This window comes from Canis aureus, chromosome 7, assembly GCF_053574225.1.
Source record: "Canis aureus isolate CA01 chromosome 7, VMU_Caureus_v.1.0, whole genome shotgun sequence".
Taxonomy (NCBI): Eukaryota; Metazoa; Chordata; class Mammalia; order Carnivora; family Canidae; genus Canis; species Canis aureus.
Genome location: NC_135617.1, coordinates 71,129,886 through 71,156,999, shown reverse-complemented (window position 1 = coordinate 71,156,999; position 27,114 = coordinate 71,129,886). Strand labels below are relative to the sequence as shown.

The 27,114-nt window shown below is 51.6% G+C and overlaps 3 protein-coding genes and 2 long non-coding RNA genes across 18 annotated transcripts in view; 2 read left to right on the top strand and 3 right to left on the bottom strand.

Moving 5' to 3' along the window:
* The window catches only part of TNXB (tenascin XB), a 56,830-nt gene extending 49,700 nt beyond the window's left edge, over positions 1 to 7,130 (bottom strand). For all 9 annotated transcript variants that reach the window (XM_077904587.1, XM_077904590.1, XM_077904588.1 and 6 more), the window contains exons 1-2: positions 7,020 to 7,130; positions 6,504 to 6,706 (exon numbers count right to left, since the gene is read on the bottom strand). The gene's annotated coding sequence lies outside the window, so the exon portion shown is untranslated. The remainder of the gene's footprint in view (positions 1 to 6,503; positions 6,707 to 7,019) is intronic.
* A 3,135-nt stretch (positions 7,131 to 10,265) lies between these two features.
* On the top strand, positions 10,266 to 13,636 carry LOC144317763 (uncharacterized). Of its 2 annotated transcripts, XR_013383730.1 has the most exons (3): positions 10,266 to 11,351; positions 11,469 to 11,519; positions 13,289 to 13,636. It is a non-coding gene; the product is annotated as an uncharacterized LOC144317763 (long non-coding RNA). The 2 variants fall into 2 exon arrangements; XR_013383729.1 differs by lacking the exon at positions 10,266 to 11,351 and having other exon boundaries at positions 11,358 to 11,519.
* Positions 12,134 to 21,938, bottom strand: ATF6B (activating transcription factor 6 beta). Of its 3 annotated transcripts, none has more exons than XM_077904610.1 (18): positions 21,779 to 21,938; positions 21,319 to 21,398; positions 21,103 to 21,181; positions 20,766 to 20,857; positions 19,943 to 20,078; positions 17,269 to 17,354; positions 16,995 to 17,130; positions 16,776 to 16,907; positions 16,486 to 16,619; positions 15,546 to 15,731; positions 15,331 to 15,422; positions 14,724 to 14,903; positions 14,440 to 14,547; positions 14,223 to 14,304; positions 13,951 to 14,021; positions 13,593 to 13,704; positions 13,369 to 13,453; positions 12,134 to 12,861 (listed from the first exon to the last, which is right to left on the bottom strand). In XM_077904610.1, the coding sequence occupies exons 1-18, from the start codon at positions 21,882 to 21,884 to the stop codon at positions 12,632 to 12,634; spliced, it is 2,127 nt and encodes a 708-aa protein (XP_077760736.1). In that variant the 5' UTR covers positions 21,885 to 21,938; the 3' UTR covers positions 12,134 to 12,631. The 3 variants fall into 3 exon arrangements, with proteins under 3 accessions (XP_077760736.1, XP_077760734.1, XP_077760737.1); XM_077904608.1 differs by having other exon boundaries at positions 21,770 to 21,917; XM_077904611.1 differs by having other exon boundaries at positions 12,722 to 12,861; positions 13,369 to 13,482; positions 21,770 to 21,918.
* Positions 21,939 to 22,011: 73 nt separating this feature from the next.
* Positions 22,012 to 27,114, top strand: LOC144317761 (uncharacterized). Of its 2 annotated transcripts, XR_013383728.1 has the most exons (3): positions 22,053 to 22,198; positions 23,665 to 24,413; positions 26,618 to 27,114. It is a non-coding gene; the product is annotated as an uncharacterized LOC144317761 (long non-coding RNA). The 2 variants fall into 2 exon arrangements; XR_013383727.1 differs by lacking the exon at positions 26,618 to 27,114 and having other exon boundaries at positions 22,012 to 22,198; positions 23,665 to 25,349.
* FKBPL (FKBP prolyl isomerase like) lies at positions 22,388 to 24,006 on the bottom strand. 2 transcript variants are annotated; one of them, XM_077904621.1, is made up of 2 exons: positions 23,796 to 24,006; positions 22,388 to 23,538 (listed from the first exon to the last, which is right to left on the bottom strand). In XM_077904621.1, the coding sequence occupies exon 2, from the start codon at positions 23,459 to 23,461 to the stop codon at positions 22,412 to 22,414; it is 1,050 nt and encodes a 349-aa protein (XP_077760747.1). In that variant the 5' UTR covers positions 23,462 to 23,538; positions 23,796 to 24,006; the 3' UTR covers positions 22,388 to 22,411. The 2 variants fall into 2 exon arrangements, with proteins under 2 accessions (XP_077760747.1, XP_077760748.1); XM_077904622.1 differs by lacking the exon at positions 23,796 to 24,006 and having other exon boundaries at positions 22,388 to 22,879; positions 23,087 to 23,743.

Sequence of the window (27,114 nt, the reverse complement as noted above, 5' to 3'; positions counted from 1 at the left end):
ATAAAGATAGGTGTTGATTGAGAGTGTGAGAGAGGATTAAAATTTAAATAAGGGATCCCTGGGTGGCGCAGCGGTTTGGCGCCTGCCTTTGGCCCAGGGCGCGATCCTGGAGACCCGGGATCGAATCCCACATCGGGCTCCCGGTGCATGGAGCCTGCTTCTCCCTCCGCCTATGTCTCTGCCTCTCTCTTTCTCTCTCTGTGACTATCATAAATAAATAAAAATTAAAAAAAAAAATAAAATTTAAATAAGAACCCCTGCAAAACAAAAACAAAAGACGCAGGCAACCCAGTGTTTTAAAATGACTAAAGTCTTAAACAGGTACTCTAGAAAAAATATATCCCAAAAGGCCAATAAACATATGGAAAATAAATACATATATAAGTATAACAAAACCAGTAATCCGGGAAATGCAAGTTAAAACTACAACAAGGTGCCATTATATAGCCATCAGAATGGTTAAAATTAAAGGGATTGTCATTGCTTGATTATGGCAAGAATGTGAAGCACCTAGAACTCCTATCAATTACAAGCAAGAGCATAAGTTAGTGCAACCACTTTGGAAAACTGTTATGCAGTATCTACAAAGACATATAGCCTACAACTCAGCAAGTCCACTGCTTGGTAAATATCCAACCGAAATGACTGCATATATCCTCCAAAGGATATGTACAAGAAAGTTCATGAGATTTTTTTTCATATTAGCCAAATGAAACAAGTGTCCATTAATAGTGGAACAGACAAACAAATTGTGGCACAATCATACAATGAAACACTACCCAGCAATGAAACCACCTTCTTGCTACACGGAACAATATAGACAATTTCACACACATAATGCTAGCAAAAGAAACCAGACACAAAAGGAGAATGCTGTGAATGATGCTATTTTACATGAAGCTCAAAAACTGGCAGAGTTAATCTTCACTATTAGAAGATAAATAGGAAGGGCGCCTGGGTGACTCAGTAGGTTAAGAGTTCGGCTCAGGTCATGATCCCAGCGTCCTGGGATGGAGCCCTGCATCAGGCTCCCTGCTCAGTGGAGAGTCTGCTTGTCCCTCTTCCTCTGCCTCCCTCTTGTGCTCTCTCTCTCCGCTCCCCGCCCCAAATAAATAAATAAATAAAATATTTTATTTTTATTTTTATTTATTTATGATAGTCACACAGAGAGAGAGAGAGAGGCAGAGACATAGGCAGAGGGAGAAGTAGGCTCCATGCACCGGGAGCCCGACGTGGGATTCGATCCCGGGTCTCCAGGATCGCGCCCTGGGCCAAAGGCAGGCGCTAAACCACTGCGCCATCCAGGGATCCCAATAAATAAAATCTTAAAAAAAAAAAAAGAAGATAAGATTACTGGAAATATTTTGTACTTTGATCTGGGTGGTGGTTAAACAGATGAATACATATTCAAAAATTTACTGAACTATACACTTTAGGTTTGTGCATTTCACAATATGAAAGTTAAACAACAAAACAACAACAGGGTGCTTGGGTGGCTCAGTCAGTTAGGCATCCAACTTCTGATTTCAGCTCGGGTCATGAGATCAAGCCCCACTTCGGGTCTGCTGGAGAGTCTCTCTCTCTCCCTCCACCCCTCCCTCCCCCTCACACTTACACACTTGTGTGTGCTCTCTCTAAACAACAACAGCAACCACAACTAAAACCTTCCCCAATCTCATACTCCTTCCAACCAGCACATATTTCCCTCCTCTACTTCATGGCTTCAGTTGTCAAAAGATTTATAACTGTACTTGCTATTTCCACTCGCCATATTCCACGTACACCTCAGTGCACTCCCATCTGGTTTCCCCACTTCCTTTCAACCTATCAAACAGCTTTCCCTAAGATCTCCCAAAGACTCAGTGTCACAAAATCTGAGAGACATTTATTTTCCTCTTACTTGACTTGTCTCAAAAGTCATTGGACACACTGTTGACCACATCTTCCATTTTAAAACATTCTATATCTGTGCTGTCAATACAGTAGCCAGGAAAGCCATGTGGCTCTTGAACACTTGAAATGTGTCTAGAGTAACTGAAGAACTGAATTTTACTCAGTACATTTGAAAAGTGCCCCACGTGATTGTAATGTACAGCTAAACTTGAGACCTACTTCTCTAGTCACTCACCTAGGTACTTTCACCCAGACCCAGGATTTTAATTTCCAAACTATACCCCAATTTATAAACTAGCCCAGTCATCTCCTCTGGACTCCAAGCAATATATCCAACTTGGTGTCTCTTCCTGGGCACCTCAGATTCAACGTGTCTGAAACTGAACTCATGGTCACCTTTCCTGTACCCCATCCCCTCTCCACTGTGTTCTCTGCTTCTGCTCACGGCCCCACCATTCATCCAGCACTACAACCTAGAAACCTAACCCCCATCAACATCACCATATTTTGTCATTTTTGCCCTTACTTTCATAAACATCTCTTTAATTTGCCTACTCCTCTCCCTCTTACCATTGTTAGAGTTCAAGGCATCATCTACCTTTTGCTTGACAACTGCATTTGCCTCCTAGGTGGTCCTCCTGCTTCCACTCTTGCCCCCTACAATCTCACAAAGACAACTAGGATGTTCCATCCCCTAAAAGCTCTCCAGTGTCTCCCTTCAATCATTGACAAACAGCCCCGCCTCATCTGGCCCCTGCTAGTCTCTCCCACTCCATCTCCCATAACACTTCCCTCTCTCTCTCTACTCCAGTCCCATTGACCTTACATCCCTCACACCCTTCCCAACCCCAGACTTTTGTATATGGTGCTCCCTCCGTGTGAAATGCTCTTCCCTTTCCTTGTGGCCTCCTTATCCCTTATATCTCAGCCCCATGTTGCCTCCTCAGGGAATTTTTCCTGCCCAGGTCCCCCTAACATGTGATATCAAAGAGCCATGTAACTCCCACTTGTAGCATGTATAACAAGCAGGTCCATGAAGGCAGGCATGGCACCCAATTTTTCCCCTGGCTGTTGTATCCTTGCATCTTGCACATATTAGATGCATCACAAATATTGACATATGAATGAATGAAAAGTTCAATTTAAGCTGAGGACTAGCATCGGGGGCTGGAACCAATGACAGGACCAAGGTCAGGGCTAGGACCACGGACAATGTCTGGGACAGAAAGCTGGGCAGCAACAGCAGCCCAGGCCAAAGCTGGGCTAGAGAGAGGGCCAGGTGTGGATCCTGGCAGGGCCAGATAGTACAAGCACTTTGGAAGACCTTAGCAGAATCTACAAACTACCAGAGCTATATGCTGACCCTCTGATCCCCCAGCTCCACCCCCAGGAATACACCCACCAGAGCAGTACCAGGCATAATGGCCCCAAACTGGGAGCTACCCAAATATCCCACATTGGTAGAATGGATTAAATAAGGTGTGATTTATTCATACAGTGAAATAAAATTAAGCAATGGGAACAAACCACAACTATATGCAGTAACACGGACGGATCTCCCCAATAGAAGAAGCCAAACACAAAAGAGAACACACTGTAAAGTTCTGTTTATATGAAGTCTGAGGAGAGATAACATTAATCTGTGGTGTTACATGTCAGAAGTGTGGTGCTCCTGGAGGAGCAGTAACCAGAGGGACATGGCAGGGAAATTCTAAGGTGCTAAGAATAGCCTTTTCCTTGATCTGGGTGCTGGTGCCCAGTTGTGTTTGTGGAACCCATTGAGGCATGGATTGGGGAACAAAGGGAAACCAGGGCTGGAGAGGCATTCAGGGTGAGCCAGGACATGGGTCTGTGGTAAGCAACAGAATGTGGAAGGGTCAGTGCAGGTGAAGGGTTAAGGAGAGGTGTGGGCAAGCGCCCAGCTCTTTGCGACCAGAGAGGGTGGAGAGAGGAGGGCAGGGTGAGTGTGGAAACACTGACTGGTGAGAAGGGAAGAGACAGTGCCTAACACACACACACACACACACACAGTTTCCTGTGTTTCTTAAACTTCTCCTCTGAGTCCAGGAAAAAAGGAGTTTCAGGGCTACCAGTCATCACACCTTGCCACCAGCCCAGGAGAGACTGAAGAAAAGCTGGACAAGAGGGAAAGAGCATTTCCACACTAAGACGCTGGAGAAGCCCAGGCAGAGAGGCCTGGCAGGCAGACAGCAGCCCTCCCCTGGGCCCCTCATCCCTCTGTCAGCTTGAAGTGTAGCCCAAGGTATGAGGTGGGCTCCGACCTACCCTCAAATCCTGTCACTCTGTGTCTAAGGCCATGCCAACCAAGGGGTGCATGTATACATACAAATATGCCCGAGTGTGCACGCATCCACAAATACAAATATGAACACACTTGTACACAGATACACATATCCATCCAAATAAGCCTGCATCTTTACAGGCACACACACACAATCTCCTCTTCATGGTTCCTCCACTTGCATTCACTGGGTGATACCTAAGCAAGCCGATTTCTCACTGGCTCAGGGGGCAGCTGTGTGAGTCAGAGAACATAGCTGGAGTGAGGGGAACCAAACAGAAGGCTCTTCTCCAGAGGGAAGCAGAGGATGCCTGGTGTCCCACAGCTCTCGCGGTCTTTGCGAGTGGTCCAGTAACCCTCCCCACCATTGGATCCAGGATCTTTCCTGGGGTTGGTGGGGAGGGGGAGAGAGTCTCTGCAGTAGCAAGTGAGAAGCTGGAAAGTAGTGAGGCAGGTCTGAGAGGAGAGGAGTAGCCTCCACCCCACGGATCAAGACCCAGAGCCTCCTTCTCCATCCCCTCTCCTGCCCTGTCATGGCCACCCCTCCAGCTCCTCACTTCCAACTCTTGGAAGACTTCCCCTCTTCTCTCGGCACCAGAAGAGGAAAGAACTCAGGTGTCTCTTGCATTTCCCCCTCATTGTCACCACTACCACTGTGTCTGAGGCTCTCTTCTGCAGTGGGGAGGGGGCATGCGGCCTCAGCCTCTTGGCGTCCTCCCCATAGTGGAGGGCTGGCAGAGGTGGGGGCAACAGCCCAAGCTGTGACTCAGCCTGTCTGACATTCATGCTGTGGCCAACTTTGACACTTGGCTCATCAGGGACTGCTGGTCCCAAGAGGTGTGGAGACAGGCGGGCTTCCATGAGGGATGCTCCAGAGATGGGGCATCTGGGCCCCACCCTGTGTCTCCCTCTACCGCTCGTGCCACAGGAGGGGGGAAAATAGGAGTCCAGGGGCATGAGAGGAAGGAAGGAGGGGAGGGGGTTCTAAATACTGGGTTGGAACCCAGAGGTAAGGAGGCCCCAGGGAGGGGAGATCTGGGGGATCCAGAGGCCCCTTATTCTGGGGAGCTAGTGGGCCAGAGGAATAGAAAGGATTTTCCAGCCCTCTGGTGGGAAAGAGGAAGGAGGCAATGAGAGACAGGAAGGCAGGTTCTGGTCCTGTCCTGAGTGACCAGGACTCCAGGGGAATGGAGTCTGAGGAACTGAGGTGCCAGGTCCCCAAGAGAGTGGGGGCAGGGAGGGGGGGGAGGGAGAGGGGAGGGAGCCGGGGATTCGGGAAGTGGGCAGGACTGGAAGCAGACAGCCAGCAGCTGCGGTGTTTCCGACTTGCTTCCCAGTAGTTCCTCTCAGTTCCATTTCCAGTTGTTTCCAAGCCATCAAATTCTTTCCAGGCAAGATAAGGGGTGCGCCCACCCCACCCAGGGCGTGTCACGTGTAGTGGGTGGGGAGAGGCTCAGACGGGCAGAGCAGGGAGAGCCTAGAAGGGGGACGGGAGGAAGCCTGAGCCCCTGCGCCCCTGGAGGTATCTGTCCATCAGCCCAACCGTGAGTCATGGGTGCAGAGCTCCTGGCCAAGAACAAGCTTTAGGATCCTCTCTGCAGGCTCTGTGCCCTTCCCAGACCTGGGAATCCTGACTCTGCTCCATTTCAACATTTCTTTTTTTTTTTTTATGATAGTCACAGAGAGAGAGAGAGAGAGAGAGAGAGAGAGAGAGAGAGAGAGAGGCAGAGACACAGGCGGAGGGAGAAGCAGGCTCCATGCCGGGAGCCCGACGTGGGATTCGATCCCGGGTCTCCAGGATCGTGCCCTGGGCCAAAGGCAGGCGCCAAGCCGCTGCGCCACCCAGGGATCCCCATATCAACATTTCTTAAAGGCTTAAGACCCCTGGACCTCCCTCTCAGACCCTGCAACCCACATGCTGAGAGACTGCCTCTGGCACCTTCCTGGAGCTCCAGCTCCAGCCGCTTGGATCAGAGCACTTGGGGTTTCATCAACACTTTCCTCCTGAGGTTCAGCTGGCCACTAACTAGCTCAGCCTCTAGTCCCTGGTTTTCCTCTGGCCAACCACCTCTGAGTCCGCACACCCACCCCCCAAACACACATACACTGACCCATCCTCCAGACATACCCTCCATGGGGAGTCTAGTCCCCAGTGCAACCTCCCATTTCCTCTGTCCTAGCACAAAGTCTCTGCTCTGCCAGGCTCTCCTGAGAGCTCTCGGGCTACACCTCCGCCTGGGGTGTAGGGAAGGGATAGAACCACCACTCCCAGCTCTTCCCTTGTTTTCCCCAGAGCTCTGTTCCTTACCTGGGCAACAAGCTGTTGCAGTGCCTCTGCACCTGCTTGGTCTCTGACCTTGGGAGGGGAGCTCTCAAGACAGGGCAGGGCTACCGTGCCTTGGCAGCTCCGAGCTCCCCGAGGTCCCCTTGCTTGTTTCCTGCAGTAGGGTCTCACTGAGCTGAGACCCAACTGCAGACCGTGGATCTCGCAGACAGTAAGAAGGAGGGAGTCTGCAGCGAGCAGGGGGAGGAGAAGGGGAGGACCAGCATGAGGTCAGGGAGGGGAGCGGAGATGGGGCAGGTCCTCCCACTCCTCCAGTCCCTGCCAGGCCCTCCCAACGTCATTGCATGCCCCCTCTCCCCGCCTCCCCGTCTGGGATCACTGAGTCCCACAATACAGTCGACTTGCCCCTGCATCCTTGGGGCATCCCTCCCACATCCTTTCCCCATCGCATTTGGACTCTTCCTTTCCACCCCAATTTTTGCCCAACTTGACATCCCCAAACCTTATGCCATTTCTCTTTTCTCCCCACCATTTGCCCACCTGCTGCTCCTGCTCTCTCACTGGGTTCTCCTCTCTACCAACACCCTTCCACAGTGGCCAGCCCTCTCCCTCCTCGGCACCTCCTCTCCCACCACTCTGCTCCAGCTGGGATCTTGCCCCACCTACCTGTTGCCCAGCACCCCCTTTCTCTTCCGGCCATTATCTCCTGGCAGTGTGTATGTGTGTGGGGTGGGGGAGGAAACCTCCCTCCCAAGCCCAAATCCCTCCCCGGCATGAGGCCTTCTCTGGAACTCCTTGTCCCCACCCATCCCTCCTGCCTGGTCCTATTGCTCCCACCTCAGCCTCATCTCTTCTATCTTTTCTACTTGCCCTGTCCCTGTACTGCCTCTCCCCCTCTGTTCTGTTTAGTCCACTACCTGTTTTCAGCTTGGGATCACTGCCCCCTTTTCATTCTCTCACCTCAGCAAATTCTAGAGAAATGGCAGATGAGGAGGCTTGGGTACCGGCCAATCAAGGGTTTGGCTCAGCACCAGGATGTAGAAGACTTGGGAAGGAGGTTGGGGTTCAGGGGAGACAGGGAAGAGGAGCCGAAAACTTAGGCAGGAGGTTTAGGAGAGAGGTTTAGGGATGGAGCCAGAGCTAGAGGCAGGAGGCAGATGTGGGGGTGGGCCTGTGAATAGTTGGGCTAAGTCAGTGGAAGGCTGAAAGGTGCGGCAGGGGAGCAGAAGCGGGGGTAAGGAGAGCTGGGAGCTGGGAGAGGAAAGCACTTTGACCTCAGGCAGAGGCAAGATGACTGACACTAGAAGACAGGACAGCAGAAATATCCCTGTGTGGCCCCATTTTCCTTTGTGCTCACTGTCTTGACCAGGGGCTAAAGAGACTTTTGCCACTGAAGAGAAGTATCCAGGCTGAGGCATCCCTGCCCCAGGTTTCACAAGGAGAGTTCTTGCTACCCCACTACCAACCTCACCATTGGGGAATAGACTGGTCCAGTCATAGGTGATGGGTGAAAGGGACCTGAAGAAGCCTTTGTGTGTCTGAGTCTGTCACTTGGGTTGGAGCATAGGGGTCTGCACCCTAGATTGGATCCCCCTGGTTGCAGGGTGTGTTGATCCTGGGTCAAAGCACACTGGCACATGTGGCTGCCACATGCCCAGTCAGTGACCTCTGGCTGAGGGCAAAAGCTTGCACAGACCCTCGCATGGGTGTCCCCGTGTGTCTGTATGTGTGTGTGGCTGTTTTTTTCCTGGCTTTGATGGGGAGGATGAAGTCAGCATCTTGGACGGAACTGGGCTCAGCTTCCTTCCTGTGCCTTGGCCCAAAGCCTCCAGAGCCTGGAGTAGGTAACAATTTCCCTCTGATCTGGGGGGCTGGGGGCCAGGGGAGCACATGAAAGGGTGAGGGAGGGTCTGAAACAGGATTACTTGGCGAGAGCAGACTGCACAGAGGATGGATTTTCCCTTATATCCCCAGGTTTCAGTAATTCTGTCCCATGGTCATAGCCACTGTTTGCCCTATGCATTAATCTTGGTCTTATTATTTACTAAGTATGGTCACCATGAGTATACTTGGCCCAAGGAGTGGCCAGAAGACCCTGGATACGTGAGAGCTCAAAGAACGGCCACGGGGTGTTTTGGAAGCCCATGGCAAGTGGCAAATGGGACACCACAGTCTCAGAGAACAGAGGGGGATTGCACAGGGTTACAAGGCATCTGAGGAAGCCACTGGAAGCTCAACAGACAGAATTCCAGGTTCTGAAGTCATCATGGTCTACAATTTGACTTAGCCCCTGGATTTAGGCTCTTGGAGGAGCTCTCATCTCACATATGTTTGCATCTTGTTGGGGAAGTACCAGACCTTGCATAGCACAGGTGCCTAATAAATGCTTGTCACTAAGGAATTGTGAGGGCAGCCCTGGTGGCGCAGCGGTTTGGCGCCACCTGCAGCCTGGGGTGTGATCCTGGAGACCCGGGATCGAGTCCCACATCGGGCTCCCTGCATGGAGCCTGCCTCTCTCTGTGTCTATGAATAAATAAATAAAATCTTAAAAAAAAATAAAATAAAACCTTTAAAAAAAAAAAAACTAAGGAATTGTGAGAGGACTGGGTGCGAAGGATGGGGAAAGGGAGTCTGGTAGGAGCCCTAGGCGTGGAGGCAGGGAGGCCTAATTGTCAGAGCCAGGCGCCTTCACGAAGGTGTTTCAGGCAGTGGGGAGAAAGGTCGGAGCTGTTGACAGCTGTCCACGTGCTCTGGCTGATCTCAGAATCCTCAGTCCAGGGTCTCGTCTCTGGGCTTCCATCTTTGCTCCTGTCCTGACCTCAGGAGGATGAGGGATAAAAGGTACAGAGGGAAGGCAAGGAGGGCAATCAAGGGCAAGACCCTGCAGGTGCAGACAGCGAGCGAGGAGAGGCCAGGGGCTGCGGGCCAAGGGAGCAGTCCTAGGGAGGGGGACAAGGCAGTTGTACCGGGCTCCCATTGACAAAACACTCTGCAGCACAGCACAGGCCTTGGATTCATCTGGCCTTGTGGCTGAGGAAATGGAGGACGGCAGAGGTCAGGTGACCTGTCCACGGGACTTGCCAAGGGTGAAAGTGGGCCTCCACCCGGGTTTTCCAATTCCCAAGCTTGTATTCTCTCCCCTCCCCCAGGAAGAGCCATGGAAAGATAGAAGACTCAGGGCAGAAAATCTGGATTTTTGAAACTCTTTTCTGCATCCAGTTATTACACAGATTCAGTAAGAAAAAATCACCAAGTCTAAGCCAGGAGACTCAATGTTCCACTATTGAGGAGATAGTGGGGCAAGGGGCTCAGAGAGAAGAGACGGCCTGACACAGGACATGGGAAAGAACCAAGAGCCCGGGGCTGGGAAGGGACAACAGAGCCACAGAAGGCAGGCTTTGGACCCTTAGGACCTCCTCTGCCGGGAGACACGGGTGTGGGGAGAAGGGAGGAGGGAGGACATTTCTATCTCGTGACAAAAGAAAGTCACACAATTGTTTTGTTCTCTGCTCTGGGGCGGGTGGGCGCCTATATTTACCAGAGGGACTGAGGTTGCTGTGGCAACCACACATCTGGGCCCTGGAATCCAGATGTGCTGTATCCAGAAGCCATAGCAGAACGATGAGGCAAACATTAGGCTCTCCAGTCCTGGCCCCTACAGCTGGGAAGAGGACGGGGGATTGAAGAGGGGAAGGGTGGGGGAGGGCCAAAGCAGCAGTTGGGGAGAAGAGAAGTGGACAAAGGGGTGTGAAGAGAACTAGGGAGGGGGTGGCATGAGGAGGGGAGAAGCCAGAGCACAGAGTCAGCAGTAGGAGGATGGAAGAACAGAAGGAACAGAAAAGAGTGAAGCAGCAGGGAGGAAGGGCAAAATACAAAAAGGAGTGAGGAAACAAGGAAGGAGGAATGGAGACTAGAGTCCAAAAGAAGAGGTGAGGTTGAATAGAGGAAGTGAGGACTCCTGGCTGGGTGAGGGCAAGGAGAGGCAGAGAGGAATCCAGAGCAAAGAGGCAGAGGCAATGGGTCAGGGATGATAAGAGGAACAAAAGGCTGGATCCAGAGAAAGACTGGGTGAGCCTGGGGGTACAGGAGCGGACAGCAGCCCTGTGCTGAGGTGGCCTAGTGACCTGGGCTACACGTGGGCCTGGTGGGTGGCAGCCACAGCCAGAGACTCACCTGCCTTCCCCTTCCCAGCCCTCCTCCCTCCCTCCACGCCCCTCCTGAGCCTTCTGCCACCCCATAACTCAGCCAGCAGTCAGCCGACTGTGCCAGCTCACAGTAAAGTGCCAGGTGTCCCCTGCCACTCAGTCAGAGGTGCAGCAGGCCCCACCCCAGGGCCCCCAGTCCGAGATGCCAGCACTTGGGAACATCCCTGTGCTGCGGTCAGGAGCGATGTCACCATGGGATGATGGGACGATAGGACGGTGATGCACCCAGTTGGGGTAGGAGTAGAACAGAGGAGAAAGGGGCAATGTAAATGCAGAGAGACAGGTGTGAGGGACAAGGGACAGGTGTGCCTTTAGTGACATCGTTCATCCTCACACCATCCCTGAGGAGTAGGCAGGAGTATTCCATGCTACTGATGAGGAAACTAAGGCCCAGACTGTGTAAGTTACATATCAAGGACATCCATGGATGAAAGGTAAAGCAGGGAATCAAATTCAGGCGATCTGCTTCACAAATCCCTGTCCTTGCACTCACTGCCTGGATGAGGCTCAAGGGACGCAAGGACAGGAAGGCCCAGAAGCCAGGGCTGGGCTCCTCCAGAGGGAGGAGGCGCCTAGTTCCTGGGAGCCCTAGTTCCAGGTTGCCATAGTTACTCAGTGTTTTCACCCCAAACACAGTAATGGGAAGTGGGGGAGCCTGGCTGGACACGTGAGTTTCTCCCCTCCTCCTTTAGGCCTGGGCTCAAGGCCTGGGCGGCCCCTGTCATCTGGGCATTGAGCCCAGGCCCAGCCCACACCCTCTAGCTGACCCAGGACACTCCTGCAGGGCCAGGCCAGAGGTGCTGCTGGACAGAAGCCACTGACAGGATCCCCCCAGGTGGAGTGAGATTTGGCCCCTCACCCTCTGTCCTGTCCCCCTTCCTCCTAATTAGAACCACAGCCTTTCCTGCCAGATCCGTTCTCATCCTTTTCTTTCAACTAGGCTCTCAAGTCTCAGTGTCCTCCAGTTTGGGGCTGAGAAGATGCTCCTTAACATCCCCCTTCCCTCCAAACACCACCCCCATCTCCAGTGTGGCCCCTCCTTTCTGGCTTGCAGCCCTCTGGCCCCAGCTCTGCTGTTTGTTCAAGCTGCTCGTCCTGGAAATCAAGGGGAGGGAGGGAGAACCTGCTAGAATGCAGGGGGCCCAGGCTTTGGTAAAGGGAAGACAGGGTGTGGGGCCCCCTGTCCTTCCTGTTTACTCAGACACATTCCAGGGATCTGTATCCTCAAGGCTGTCACGCCATGAGACATCCCACCCTCATCCCCTGGCTAGACAGACATACCCCAGTGTTGTAGGGGTGGGGACAAGGGGATGACATGAGGTCTGGGATCCCATACCCACTCCACCCCTGAGTCGGCTACGTCTTCAGTGCTTGATTCTCTGATGTACTGGCCCTACAGAAGCCAATTTCCCCCAAATTCTCCATCATGAGCCAGGAAGGCAGCCACCATTCCTTCAACTCCCTCCAAGTTGTTTATTTAATAATAAAAAAGAAGATTGTACATATACATAAACCTGATCTCCCACTACCACCCATCCTTTACTCCCAGTAACTAGCTCCAAAATGTAAAAATGTCCCTTGTCCCTCCTGGGGACTAAATTCCCACCTCCACCCCCACCCCTCAAATAGAGAAACAAAAGAATGAAGAGTGTGTAGGAGTCCACCCATCCCAAAACTTAGTCTCACTCAATACCCTCGAAGAAAGAAGCAGGAATTAGGGGTTCAGAGAAATTAGAGGAGTCTATATTCTAAAAAGGGGTAAGAAGAGAGGTGAACTGCCTCATCTCCAAATAAGTGCTTAACCCCACACCCTGTCTTCCCTTTACCAATTGCCCCAAGCCCGGGGATCTGAGAACTTAGGAAAGCCACACTGGGTTGCGCCACCCCCCCCCCCCCCCCCCCCCGCCCAACACACAACCAGCTCTAAGTCAGTGTAAGTTGCAAAGGTCAGGGGTGATTGAGGTAGAAGGGCTGGTGGGAGGCCTGGTGGGCCTGGCCAGCTGCAGAAGCTGGCAAGGGGCCACCTGTAGCATTGCCCGGGGTCGAGGATGGCTGTTTTCGGAGCGAGGGGGGCACTGTGGAGGTCTTGATGTGAATCACCCTGGTGTCCATGACCTCACATTCGATCTGCATCATCTCCTCATAGTCCCCTGGGGCCCCCTGGCCTGACAGGGTCTCTGTGAGAAGGAGAGAGTTAAGAAAGAGCAGAAGGGCAGGCAAACAGAGGAGAAAGGTAGAGGCAGACAGGGATGGAGGGGCAATGGTGAGGAGGCAGATCCACATCCACAGGTCAAGGAGACGGCAGGGATGGAGTTGGTACAGGGAGAGGAGAGGGGTGAGAAAAGAAGATGACGTGGATAAATCACAGAGAACACATATGAGGGAGATCGTAGGGGAGAGGACATCAAGAGAAAACAGGAGGTGAGAATCTGGCAGTTCCCAGCCCACCTCCTCTGCCCACACCTACTCAAGGCCCTCACCAACAGATGGCCTACACTCTTGCCTCCTGCACTCTGTCTTCCTCTCCACCCATTTCCCCGCTTCTCATCCAGGAGTCTAGCCTCTCTTTGAAATGGCCCACTCCTCTCTCCATTTCCCCCTTAGCTCCTCATGCTGGACCTTCCTAGCAGAACCTTCACCTCCTCAATTTCAGCCCTCCCCAGCCCCGGCAAGGAGAGAATTACCATTGGGAGCCATGGCAGGCATCACCAGGGACATCTTGGGCCGAGACGTCTTATTGTGGCTGATGGCAGGAAGCAGCAAATGGTCCTGGGAGACAGAAGGGCCAGGCCAGGAGGCTGGAGGCAAAGATGTGGACAGGTTCCTCCATCCTACTCTAGAGCCTCAGCCTCAAGATAGACTGCTGGAGAACCCAGGGTGACAGGGATGGGGCAGGGGAGGAACTCACCCTTCGGAAAGACACAACATAAAAGGTGTCCTCTCGTCGGTCAATTGCATCCAGGAACTCTGGCTGTGAACGGTCTGGGTGGCGATACAGCTGCAGTTGGCCCACAAAGTCCCTAGCCAAGTGGAGAAACAGGATTTGGGAGGAACTAAGCCCAATGCTCAGGTCCCACTGGGGAAGGTGGGAGAGGATGAGGGAGAAAAGGAAAAGAGCCCCCAACGGATGAGGAAGGCACAATGCCACTGATGGCAATGACAATGGGCACAGGACAGATTCTGGGGGTTTAGCTTTTTTTTTTTTTGGTTTAGCTCTTGAGAGTGAAACCTCCCTTAATAACAGACAAGCACCCCCATACACTCACCTCTCTGGGGGCACCAGGGACTGGGTGGGGACTGCCTTAACTGGAGGTGACTTCTTCCGTAGCTGAGACTTCTGGAAGGAGAAGTATCTAAGGATGTGAAGAGGGTGAAGGCAAAGGGAAAGAGAGACGGCCCCTGGAAGCTGATGTCACCTCACCCCTCCACTCACCCCAAATGATCCCTCAAACCTCCACAAAGAGATGCTAACTCAAAATCCCTAAGACATCTAGTCTTCCAGTGGGCCTTCCTGGAACCAGCCCTAGCCCCCTCCTACCTGTCTCTCCTGGGCCCTCTGGGGGATCTTCCGCCGTCCTCTCTGGTGGCGCTGGACCCAGCCGCTCAGCTCATCAGCAAGCCTAAGGAAGCAGAGGCCAAGGCTCCCATCTTCCCTGCCCGCAAGCAGCAGGAAGAAGAGAGGGCAGGGAGAACTGATGCTTTAGCACAGCAGGACAGCCAGGCCAGAGAGGATGTGCCTCAGCTGGCAACCGCACCTCAGAGACTCGGTCCGGTTGAAGTGCCGACAGTCAGAGGAGAGGAAGAGCTGGTCCAGGTCTCTCAGGAGCAGCTCCTTGGCACCCCCGGGGAAGGCTGTCAGGTTCCTGGAGTGAGGCAGGAAGGGGGAAATGACCAGAGGCTGACCAGCACCCCTTGACCAGCAGAACAGGCAATGATGGCAAGAGAACTCTGGCTCCCCTCAAAAAGAAAAGGTAACTTTTGGGGAGAAGATACACTTGGCAAAGTGTACTTCCCAAAAGGGAGAGGGCCCTCTCCTCACCTGAAACCTGGTCGGCCTGGTGGGCTGGGATGGAGCTCCTCAGGGCCCAGGGAAGAACCCCTAAGGGGTTCCACTCCCTCAACTGGCTCTTGTGTTGAGAACTCTAGCAAGTGTCTCCGGGGCTGAGGTTCCTCTCTGCTCATCCGAGGAGACAGAGGAGCTGGAGGAGGCTCACTGATGCTGGGGATAAGGAAGGACGGAGAGTGAGGGGTTCTGGCTTTATCAAGGGGCCTGCTTAAGATCCTAGGCTCTGCAGACAGCCCATGTGGGTTCCAGTCTACTCCACAAGAGTGAATCTCTTCACATGTAAGATGGGAATGAGAACTATCCCTACCCCCTAAAGCCAGGAAGCATGAGAACTCGGTAAGCGCTTTAAAAGTGACTATTTTCACCAATATTATTAGCACTATCTGCTCCAGGTGAGGACCTACCACTTGAGAAAAATGATGGAATGAGAAGGGACTGGCTGGATGCATCACTGGTGCTAAGGACACCAGCACTGTCTGTGTGTAAGCAGGATGAAAGGCACTATGCCAATGCATGCCGGCAGGCAGTGGTGAGGGTGGCCTTCACCCTGAAGCTTGGGGGTGGGTGGGGAAGGTCTCACCTGACAGGTCCAAAGTTGAAGGCAATGAAGAGAAGGAAGACCATGATGCAGACCACCTTCCTGTTTCCAGAACCTAACTTGAGCTCGCTGTTCTAAGGTGCAGAGAAAGGGCAGAGAGAGAGAGAGAGAGAGAGAGAGAGAGAGAGAGAGAGAGGCATAAGTCAGCCCAAAGGAGCAGGTATTCCCATTGGCCCCCCAAGGTTGACCGGTCTTACCTCTGCCAGCAGGGCCTCCAGTCGCCGCCGGAGGGCAGCATTCTCCCGGCGGAGCTGCTGGTTGTCCGCCAACACCGCCTGCAGCCGGGCCTCCAGCCCCTGCAAATACTCTTTCTTCTTCCTCCTGGACTGGCAGGCTGACTCCCGGTTCTTGATCATTCGCTGCTGCCGCTTCAGCAGCTTTGCCTAGGGTCCCCAGACGGTCGGACGGTCGAACAGTCAAAGAAAGGAACGACAGATGGGTGGGAGAGGGGAACCATATCTCCCAACTTCAGGGACTGATCAGCCACTGCTCACACTGGCCACTCTCCTGCCTTCCTGTCCTCTACCTACTTGGCTGGAGAAGGGCCATCCCTCTCTGCTAAAACATTTCAAGGAAGAGCCCTTCTCTCACCACTCCATCTTTCCTGTTCCTCAGAGCTGGGAGAAGTCAGACTGTAGGAAGAACTTCCTCCATCCTAGCTCCTGGTGGAAACTCCGTTCCTTTCCCTGGTTGGGGGGCGGGGTGTCTTCCTTCCTCTCAATTCTTTTTAAGGGCCCACAGCTTAACTTTGCTATAATTAAAGAACACTTTACCTGGTTTTCTGTTAGGAGCCTCCCTCTACTAACTACCGCCACAGTCACAACCACTGCCTTAGATTTACTGACACCATTCCATTTCTCTGTCTGCAGTGATAGCAAAACTAAGTAAGGATCCTAAAATTATACAGATTTGATGTTGACATGCAAATATAAGCTGTTATCCTGGAATGGTGTCAGTAAATTATACAGATTTGATGTTGACATGCAAATATAAGCTGTTATCCACTTGACCTTCAGGATCATTTTATGTGTTCACTTCTTTTTTGTTCCTTCCTCAATCCACAATTCTCTTTCCCATGACAGACTTCCCTCCTCCCTTCCTATTACTAGCCTTAGCCCCCTCCTCCCCAATACTTACATCCACTTCAGGTGGGCAGGAGTTCCCAGGCATAGGAGCTGGAACAATGCTCTTCCTCTCAGGCCTTGGAGCAGCGGGGGCTGGCCCCTCAGGCTGGACCCGAATAGCACCTTGGATGAGGACAACTGGGGACACTGGGGCAAATGATTAGGGGGAAGTGAGACCTGTAGGTCAGGTGGAGTTATAGTATACACACCCCCACCTGAGGACCCAAAGGTTGGGAGCCTCAATGGCTATGAGCTCGCCAAGAAAGTCAATCCAGCCCGGCTCCTTCTCTCCTTCTTCAGTACCTGGGGGTGGCTGGACAAGGGGCTGCAACAGGATGGTGGTGCTGGGGGGCACAGCTCTGGGTGGCATTGGGACGGTGGTTATCACCACAGGTTTGGGCTGCAAGGGTGGCTTCCGGGTGGGCAGGGCTTTGCCTGATGGAAGGGGAAAGGAAGGAAGGAAGGAATGTCAGACTCAAGGCATCTTGCCAGGGATCCCAAGGTGTCAGGAGGCCCTATTACCTAAGGAGCCATCGGAGGATGGGCCCATGCTGATCTGGACACCTCCAAGTGGGGGGCCTAGGACATCCTGCAGGAGACACCCTTGAGGTGACAGTGACTCCGTCTTCACTTCCAGTACCTCTTCTCTTATAAAAGCCTGTGTTGGGCATTCCAGAAGATATGTGAGTCAGGAGGAATGTCAAGGAGAAGGAGCTGAAAAAGAATGCTTTCATACTTCTGAGAGTCAGAAGGAACTCACCAGAATATGAGACAGAAAAAAACAGTTGATGCTCACCTGACTGGGGGACTCTGCTGAAAGCAGGGAAGCCTCAGAGTTGATGGAGGAGGACGGAGAGACAGGTTCTATCTTGGTCTGGATATCTATCGGATGATAGGAGACAAAATGCTGGATATCAGATAAACACTACAGAAGAGAATTAAGAGAGGGGATAGAAGACATGGTCCTTTCTCTTTTGTACCAGAAAAATAAAGCTGGCCGTAGGCATACAATCTAGAAGGAGCTAGAGCCATGGGCTGCTGACTTGCTGGCTCTCTTCTCACCTTCTGACCCAGGACTTTCCTATCTTTTTCCCTGGCTCCTAAAGCCATTATGAGTCTTTATGCTGACAACAGCTAAGTCTGCATTTCTACCCTTGACTGCTCCCCCATGTTCTGATTCCCACTCCCTGAGATGCCTGCTGATCATTTCCTTTCTCATACCCCACCTCGGGGCTCACTGCCTGTCCCTTCACACAAATTCCCTCTCTACTCTGTCAGCCTCCCAGGCCCCAAATCGCAAAGACTCAGTCCTCTGAGCCTTCCTGGCCTCTGTTAAATCCACCTGTGAGGCACAGTGATCACCCCACATGGGCAAAATAAAACTCATCCAAGGGCCAGATTCAGCTCCAAGGTCAACAGTCTGCCACTACCTTTGGTCCATACCACTCATTTATATTCTTAATTATATAATTCCTAAGACTGCTATATTAAAATTTCAACTTCCATTTGTGAATAGTTAGCACAAGCATATGATATAAAACCCCAAAGGACCAAGGGTAATTCAGTGAAACAGATCTTCTTCCCTTCCTTGTCCACCAGCCACCCAGATCCCTCCTCAGAGGTGACCACTATTTGATTATTAAGCATGTGTTATGACCCTCATGAGACTCTCCAAAAGCAAGGATTATGTCTGATGCTTCCTGTCTATCAAAGTGATGGGTGAAGCACAGGCCCTCAAGAGACCTAATTTGTTTAGCAGAGAATCTGACTCCTTAAAGTCACCAACAATCAATTTGCTGTGAAAAGGTTTTCAATCCTCATCTTGTTTATTCTCTTTGTAACTTTTAATAATACGTGGATATGGTCTGTTTGTCTCTCTGGGCCCACTCTGTATCCTTCCCAGCATCGCTCTGAGGCCAGAGAGGAAAACATGAATGGACTGAATCACTGGGCTCCCTTGCCCTATAGCTTCTGGTTGGAGTTCAACCAAAGAGAGGCAGTGACAGGAAACCCTGAAGCCACTTTGCAAGCCACACTCAACATGTCCAGCACTGAATTCATCATCGTCCCTGACTGGGGAGCTCTTGCTCTTACCATACCTATCTGCCCTGGCAAGAAACCCAGGCATCTTCTTCAAATCCTATGCAAGAAGTCACTGCAATTCATCCATTCTACTTTATTCTTTCTGTTTCTTTTTGGCATCCACATATCCTACTTGATTAAATGCATTCAGTCCTGCCTTTCCATGTTCCATTCCCTCTACTTGCCACCAGAGTCACCTTTCTAATCACATTGCTCTCCTGCTTGATTCTTCAGAGGCTCCCAAATGTCCACAGGATAAAAGCTAAGAGTCCCTTAGCAGGGTTCCCACCTGGCCCTGCAGCCTCTGCAACTTCTTGCCATTTCCCACTCCCTCCCCACATCCACTCTCACAGGATCCAAGTTCCCTAGACTCACACACAACACACACACACACACACACACACACACGAATCTCCATATTCATCTATTCATCTTCTGGCTAATTTCTACATGTCTTTCAAAACTCGGCTCGGGAAACCCTGCCTCCAGAAACACATCCCTGATCCAGCCCCCATCAGGTGAGCTGCCCCTTATGAGCTTTCGTGGCACCCTATGATGTCTATCCTGGAATTCCCACACCTTCAGCAACTGGCATGTGTCTTTTCCCTCCCACCACACTATAGGATTCTTGGGTCAGTGTGGTGCTCATATCTTCGTCTTTGCACCCCTAGCACCCTGTCCAGTATGTGGCATGGAGTAGGTGCTCAGTAAATGCTTACTGTAGGGACACCTGGGTGGCTCAGCAGTTAAGCATCTGCCTTTGGCTCAGGGTGTGATCCCGGGTCCTTGGATGGAGTCCCACATTGGGCTCCCTGCAGGGAGCCTGCTTCTCCCTCTGCCTATGTCTCTGCCTCTCTCTGTGTCTCTCATGAATAAATAAATTAAAAATCTTTTTAAAAAATGTTTACGTGTAAATTGGTAAGAGGAAATGAACTTGGTAACACTTAAAAGTAGCACAAATAATGTTCATTGTAGAACCTAGGAGTTGGGTATATGGTATTTCAGCTCTTTTGTAAGTTTGAAAAACTTTATAATAAAACACCAGGAGGAAAGAATAACATAAAATTCCCTAATCTATCCATACTTTTTTATTTTTTTTTAAATGCAAAGCAATAGGAAGTTAAATCACACAATAGGATACTAGGGATGAGAAAAAGAAAGGAAAACTATTCCCATCTCTTCAGTGCAGTTTTTGCTGTGGTTTCCTAAAACTCTCCCTCCCCTTCCCGGCCTTTGGTCATCTACCATTTCCTCTCCCCGCCTTTTCCTCTGTGTCCTGCATCCCTCCCCCATACACACACACACACACACACACACACACCCTCACTCTCTCTCTCTCTCTCTCTCTGCCTTGGGAAAGCCTGGGGGTGGTGGTAGGCTGTTATTACCTGAGGGGTCATCAGAGGTGGGACCCACATTGATCTGCACGGTTTCAAATGGGGATGTTGGATCATCTCCTAGGAGGCAGAGTGGGGGTGCCAAGGATTCTGTCTTCACAACTAGCACCTCCCCTACACCAAGGGCCTAGGTGAGAGTGAGAGGGAAGGAGACAAAGAAGAAAACAAGAGTTGAGAGCAAGACCAAGAACAAAAGCTTCACAGCTTACTAAATATTTGATATTCTGCTTTGAATGGTGCTGAGCATCTCCCTGAGCTGTCTCTGGTCCCCTGTTTTCTCTATTTTATTCTGGGATGGTCGATGAAGTCTCATTATTTCAAATATTGTCTTAAAGTGAACAACTTGGGCAAGAGCAATTCTAGACTCCTCAGCAGTTAACAACTCTCTTCTTCCCAGCCCCACCACGGCTGGCACATAACTGTATATTAAAAAGACTCCCGGCAGCCCAGGTGGCTCAGCAGTTTAGGGCCGCCCTTCGGCTCAGGGCGCGATCCTGGAGACAGGGAATTGAGTCCCACATCGGGCTCCCTGCATGGAGTCTGCTTCTCCCTCTGCCTGTGTCTCTGTCTCTCTCTCTGAGTCTCTCATGAATAAATAAATACAATTTTTAAAAAATAAATAAAAAGACTCCATCTTCACTTCTAGACAACCACTGCAGAGACATGTAAAAAAAAAAGACATTAAAGAAATCTGAAGGCACCACCACTACTCCATGACCTGTAGCACGGAAAATAGTCTCTCAGCACCTATGGGGCGAAGGGAATGGAACTCAGTCTCTGCCACAAACAGGAGAAGGTGTCAGATGGCTCTCACCTGGCTGGAGGGCTCAGTGGAAAGATGGGATGATTCGGAGCTGAGGGAGGAAGAGGAGCAGGGGGAGGATGGCTCAGACTTCACCTGAAGATCTGGAAGAAAAGTTGGGGAATAAACAGGAAGTTGAGTCTGAGGAGTCCAAAAAGTGTCCAAAGACAAGGCGGTGAGGATCCCCTCCATCAGGGCAAAGGGGAACACATATAAGGGCCCTAAGGAGAGAGGAGTGCACAGGACTTATGAAGAGGAGGTGTGAGGATACAGGGAGTCCCGCGGTTCCTGGGAAACAGTGGAAAGCGAGGGTTTTGGAAGGATGAGCGAGTCACAGAGGATATCTTACCTGGGAAGATAGGCAGGGGGTCCCAAGGTGGTTCAGGGGGACTGACATCCATCCCCACGTCCAGGGAGCTGCTGCCAAACTGAATAAAGGGGAGCATTAAACGGCGGGAATGTGAAGAAGGCAATGGCTCCAAGAGCTCCGGCCTGGGGCAGAGTCCTGGTTCGGGGGCAATCCCACCCGCCACTGGTTAGAAAGACAAGGATGGGGGCGCGATACCGGGACATCCTGCTCTGGGCAACGGAAGAGCTGCGTCTGCTCCTCCGCCACATCATCCAGGCCGGTGTACAAGGTGCTGTCTGCGAGGGACACAGAGCGTCAAGGGTCGCCCGGTGGCCCAGGCTGCGGAGCCGCACAGCCGCACAGCCCCGGGCTGGCCCCTCATTGGCTCGGCTCAGCCAGACCTACCGCCCGCCCACTTGAAACCTGATGCCGCCAAGGAACTTCGGTCCCTCCTTCCCCCACCCCGGAACACCCCGACTTTTCCGCAGGGAACAGAGGTCGTCCCCAACTCCCGCATCCCCCCAGAGCACGACGGGCGCCCCGCTCCGCCCTCCTGCGGGTGATGGAGTCTCTGTTCGCCCGGCCTTCTTCCGTAGACCTCCGCTTCCTCCCTGCGTGCCTCAGGATCACAGCAGGACACAACCCCCCTCCCTCCCCGAGGCCTCACTCCGCAGACCCCAGTCCTCCGGGCTCAGCAAGTTGTCGGTGAAAAAACGTGTCGGGTCCGCGATCTCGCTGAGGAGCATCAGTTCCGCCATCTTTCCCTCCCGCCCCCCAACCATGAGACGGTTCCCAAGGCCCGCCTCTCCCCACCATCGACTAATCAGTTGAGTCTTAAAAAAAAAAAGGCGACGTCCCGGAAGCTCTACCGACCAGTAAGAGAGGAGGGTGCTGAGTACAGGAGGTGGCTGGACAGGCCGGGCCAATGGGAGCGCGGCGGGAGGACGACGCTCCCACGCACAGGGGACCACACGGCGTGCGCATGCGCCAAGCGGGAGCCACGGCGAGAGCGCCTGGGAGATGCAGTTCCCGGGGCTTAAAGGCCTGCCACCTCCCCCGGTCCTGGAGAAGATATGGATAAACACCCCAAAATGTGGTACACGTACTCATATGACTCCCCCCACTTTTTAAATATGGCTTTTAATGGTAAAAGAGGGAAAGAGGCGCCCTGAGACCACTGCTACCTCTCCAGGAAGGCAAACGTTGGGAGTGGGCCACGAGCTGAAACCCTCCCTCTGGGTCTCCTCAAAATCTCACAGCATAAACCACAATTCACAGGTGCCTGTCACTTTTAAGATTTAGCTTTTAATCAGCCAAACATCTTGCGCAGACCCTGAGCCAGCCCTGCATCTTGTTTCTTCCCCTGAATGATCACTTTTCCCAGCTCCTCCTGGGCTGCGCGGTTTTTTGGGTCTACCGCCAACACCTTCCTGAGGTCAGCAGTTGCTTTGTCAAGGTTCCCAAGGGCAGCCTGGGCAACCCCTCTTCGGTACAAGGCCTTTAAGTGGTCAGGCTCCCGCTCCAGCACTCGGTCACAGCTCTGGGCAGCCAGCTGGGGCTGCCCTAGTAGCAACTGACAGGCGGCCAGGTTGGCGTGTAGAACAGTTCGTTCTGGAGGGCCAGGTGGGGGTAAAGTCAGCAGCAGCCGAAGAGCCCGTCCGTAGCATCTGGCAGCCCCTTCAGGGTTCCCAGCTCTAAATAATTCTGTGCCCCTCGTGCGTTCTTTCTTGGCCAGGGCTTCCTTTTCACTGGCCTCCAGCTCCCAGGAGTCCCTGCCCTGCGTGAAGGAGGCCAGTGTGAGCCTGAATGGAGATTCAGGGTGCTCGGAGATCTGAAGCTGTGCCTCCTCACCTTGACACATGGACTCCAAGCATTTCTCTATGAGCTCCCCCCAAGTCCCTTCCCTCCACGGTCCTAACCCCATAGTTATCTCTGTCCAGCCCTCTGGCAGGCCTGACCCAAAAGGAAACCCAAAAGCCAGTACCCGGCAGCAGGAGCCTAGCTTGGGTTTGTCCAAGCCATGGCCGCGGATTATGATCTTCTTAACAAAGCTTCCGTCGGGACAGTACCAGAGATCAGAAGCTGGAAGGGGCTCTGGCATCTCACTGGTTGATCCAGGAGACTTCACTGAGTCTCCTTCAAGTCCAGCAGCCAGTTTTTCAGTCTCTTGAGGTTTCTCTAGAACTCGGCTGGCCAGAGCTGAGCTCACTCTCAGCTCGAGGATTTCAGTAGGACAGTCTTGGGGCTGCTGCCTAATCTCGGTGGTTGACTTAAGGTTTTCCTGGGGGTTCTCTTCCCGTCGTTGTTGCGGTTGAGAGGTGTCCTTGTCTCCTATTAGACTGGCCGGTGGCGTCTCCATTTGGTCGACCGGTTCCTTCCACCAGTGAGTGAACGGTGTTGGTGAACGGGGTGGGATGATCAATTTCAGGTCAGCACCTGAAAAGAAAACCCAAAAATGCTAATGGCAGGATTATTTCAATTCCCTTTTCGTCGTCTCCCGTCCTGCGGGGACCCAGGACCCCCAGTCCTCAAAGTCGTTTTTGTTTTTGTTTTCCTCCCAAGATCTCTGTCCGGCTGGAGCGTCCAGTCCCCCGAAGAGCTACTGTAGACCTCCTCCAGAACTATACATCCCACAAACCCCTGCGGCTCGGGTCACCGCCCAGCTACGGACACCCGGCGGAGCCAAAAACTACCTGGGCGGCCGGAACGCCTGGCCTGGTAGCAAGAGCCAGACCATTTGAATCACGTCTTCTTTCGGAGCCAAGTGCTTTGAGTACTATCCTGGGAGTCTTGCTCCAGGCGGAGAGGACGGTCGAGGGCCAGGAGCACCTGGGGACAATGACAGCTAGCGCTGGAGCCCGCCAGGCTGCGAGTCGAATCATATTCCGGGCAGCCAATCCGGAGGACTGAGAGGCCTGGTGGGCCCGCCTTTTGGACGTGACGTCATTTCCCCCGCAACCGGAAGCTCCAGGCCTTAGCAACCGATCCTGGCCGAATCAAACCGAGCTTGGCTGGGTCCGACTGGCCCGATTATTGAGACTGGAAGCCTGAAGACTGGGCAACTGGGGTCCCTAGGGGGAGCGAGGGAATGCGGAGCTGGTGGTGAAGGAGAGCGGTAGCAGTCCTTTTGTCTGAGGCCTCAGGCCCACCTGTGCTGTTCTCCTTCCTCCCGGTGTTCGAGCTCCGAGCCAGAGCCGCGCAGCCCGCTCCTTCGCCGGTTCAGCGCAAGGTGCTGCAAGAGAAATCCTCAAGCTTCTTTCCTCCAACTGCCTATCTTCCTTTGCGGGGTCACCTGAAGCTTCTCTTCCCTCGTACGCATTCATTGCCATTCAAGTCTTTTTCCTCGGAAATATTAGTGCTTTTCAAATCTTCTTGTGCATGCATATCACCGGGGGAACCTGTTAAATCTCAGGATTTGATTTAGGAAGGATGGGGTGGGGCCTATGATTCTGCATTTCATTTCTCCTTTTCTTTTCTTTTTCAAGATTTTATTTATTCATGACAGACACACACACAGAGGCAGACATACAGGCAGAAGGAGAAGCAGGCTCCTCGCAGGGAACCCGGGACCCAGATCACGCCCTGAGCAGAAACCAGACCTCAACCACTGAGCCACCCAGGCGCCCCCTTTCTTTTTTCTTTTCCTTCTTTCTTTCGTAAACTAAAGTCTGCTTTATTCAGATTTCTTACTTTTTGCCCAGTGACTTTTTTCTGTCCCAGGATCTTACCCAGGATACCACATGCCATTTAACCATGTTTCCTTAGCTCCTCTTGGCTTTGAGTTTTCTCTGCCCTATTTTTCACCCTGTTTTGAACTACTTTTCAAGAGATGCTCTTTAACTCAAAACAATTTTCGGGGGTGGGGGAGGGTGGGGGACTCCTGGGTGGCTCAGTGGTTGAGCATCTGCCTTTGGCTCAGGGCGTGATCCCGGGTCCTGGGATCAAGTTCTGCATCTGGCTCCCCAAAGGGAGCGAGCCTGCTTCCCTCTGCCTGTCTCTGCCTCTCTCTGTGTGTCTCTCATAAAAAAGTAAATAAAATCTGAAGAAAAAACCCAACAATTAAAAAAATATTTAAATTCAATTAGTTAACAGTTACGTTAGTATTATTGTTCAAGGGTAGAATTGATTGATTCATCAGTTGCATATAACACCCAGTGCTCATGACATCATGTGCCCTCCTTAATGCCCATCACCCAGTTACCCCATCCCCCACCTACCTCCCCTCCAGCAATATTCAGTTAAGAATCTCTTATGGTTTGCCTCCTTTCTTTTCTTTTTTTTTTTTTTTAAGATTTTATTTATTTATTCATGAGAGACAGAGAGAGAGGCAGAGACACAGGCAGAGGGAGAAGCAGGCTCCATGCAGGGAGCCCGATGTGGGACTCGATTCCGGGGCCCCAGGATACATAAATGAATGAAACTGACACAGTCTCTGCTTTCATGGAACTTCTAGTCTGGCCAAGGGAATACTAATTACAGTGGCATGAAGAAGGGTGAGATGCTATGAGAGCGGATGAAGGATTAGGAGACATTTTTGCTGCCAAAGAATGAATTAGAACTGAATCTCAATTCTATATAGACCCCATATTGAAAACTATTCAATTAAGTGGTTGACTTTGTCTCTTCAGGTGATCCCTTGTCACCACTGTGACTATAAAAATACACATCAGGCTCCCGGCATGGAACCTGCTTCTCCCTCCTCCCGTGTCTCTCTCTCTCTCTTTCTCTATGTCTATCATGAACAAACAAACAAACAAACAAATAAATAAATAAAAAGGGGGATCCCTGGGTGGCTCAGCGGTTTAGCGCCTGCCTTTGGCCCAGGGCGCGATCCTGGAGTCCCGGGATCAAGTCTCACGTCGGGCTCCCAGCATGGAGCCTGCTTCTCCCTCTGCCTGTGTCTCTGCCTCTCTCTCTCTACGTCTATCATGAATAAATAAATAAATAATTTTTTAAAAAATTAGAAAAAAACATACAAACATAAGCACATAAACTCCTAAAAAAATCCAAATTATCCAAAATGAAAATATTTCTATTTTTTAAATAAAATTTGAACTTCATCAAAATGAAAATACAGGTTTTAAGTTTTATGAAAGAGGGCTCAGAATCCTCAGAGGAGAAATCCATGAATCTTTTGCTTCCCCCAGATCTCAGCTTGAAGAGTAGGAAAGGACCAAGATACGAAGACAAAGAAATGGGGAAGAGCATAGGTTCTTCCACAAAATGTTGCTGCATGAATATTAACTGATTCACCTCTTGCTCTCTTCTGGTTCCTTGCCCTGGAAGCCTCGTTATGCTGGGGCTCAGCTCTCTAGGGATAGTCACCAAGGAGTCAGGAAGAAGCAGAGAAATAAACTGGGAGGATTATATACCCAGGCCTAACTAGGGAACCTGGGATCTGAGAAGGACACAAAAAGAGGATGACAAGTGAAAATTTGCTTACCTATTGGGGTAGAAGCTTGGACTGCAGAGTGAGGAAGGAGCAATGTTTCTCTCCTTTCTCTTTCCCCTAAAGATTTGACAATGAACTGGAAGAAGAGCAGCCTTGAGGGGAAGAGCTGAAAAGGAACATTCTTCTCCAAGTGACTAGATTCAATCCAAACCTACCACGAGCGTCCTCTATTCTCTCTTCTTTTGGTGTTTCAAGGACTAACCTTACCAACACCTAATTGTATGGATGCTGTGGGATTTCCCCTGCCTCAGGTTAGAGGGATGGGGGTGGGGGGTGTGGGTGGGTAGCAGCACGCAGCAACCTCTGGAAAGAAAGTGAGATTAAGAAAGAGTCTGTGTTAAAGTCAAAGTCAAAGGGACATCTGGGAGAATGGAAGGACTTCGGGGATGGACTGTCATTTCTGCAATCTGTGATTATGGACAATAAACCCTATTCTGGAACAATTCTCCATCTAAGTCATAGGGTGCATTTAATGCCTTGTTGAAGATTGTTCTCAGGGAAATACCCATATATGACAAATTTCTGAGGATTAACCTATAAATAATTGTTTTTAAATCCTA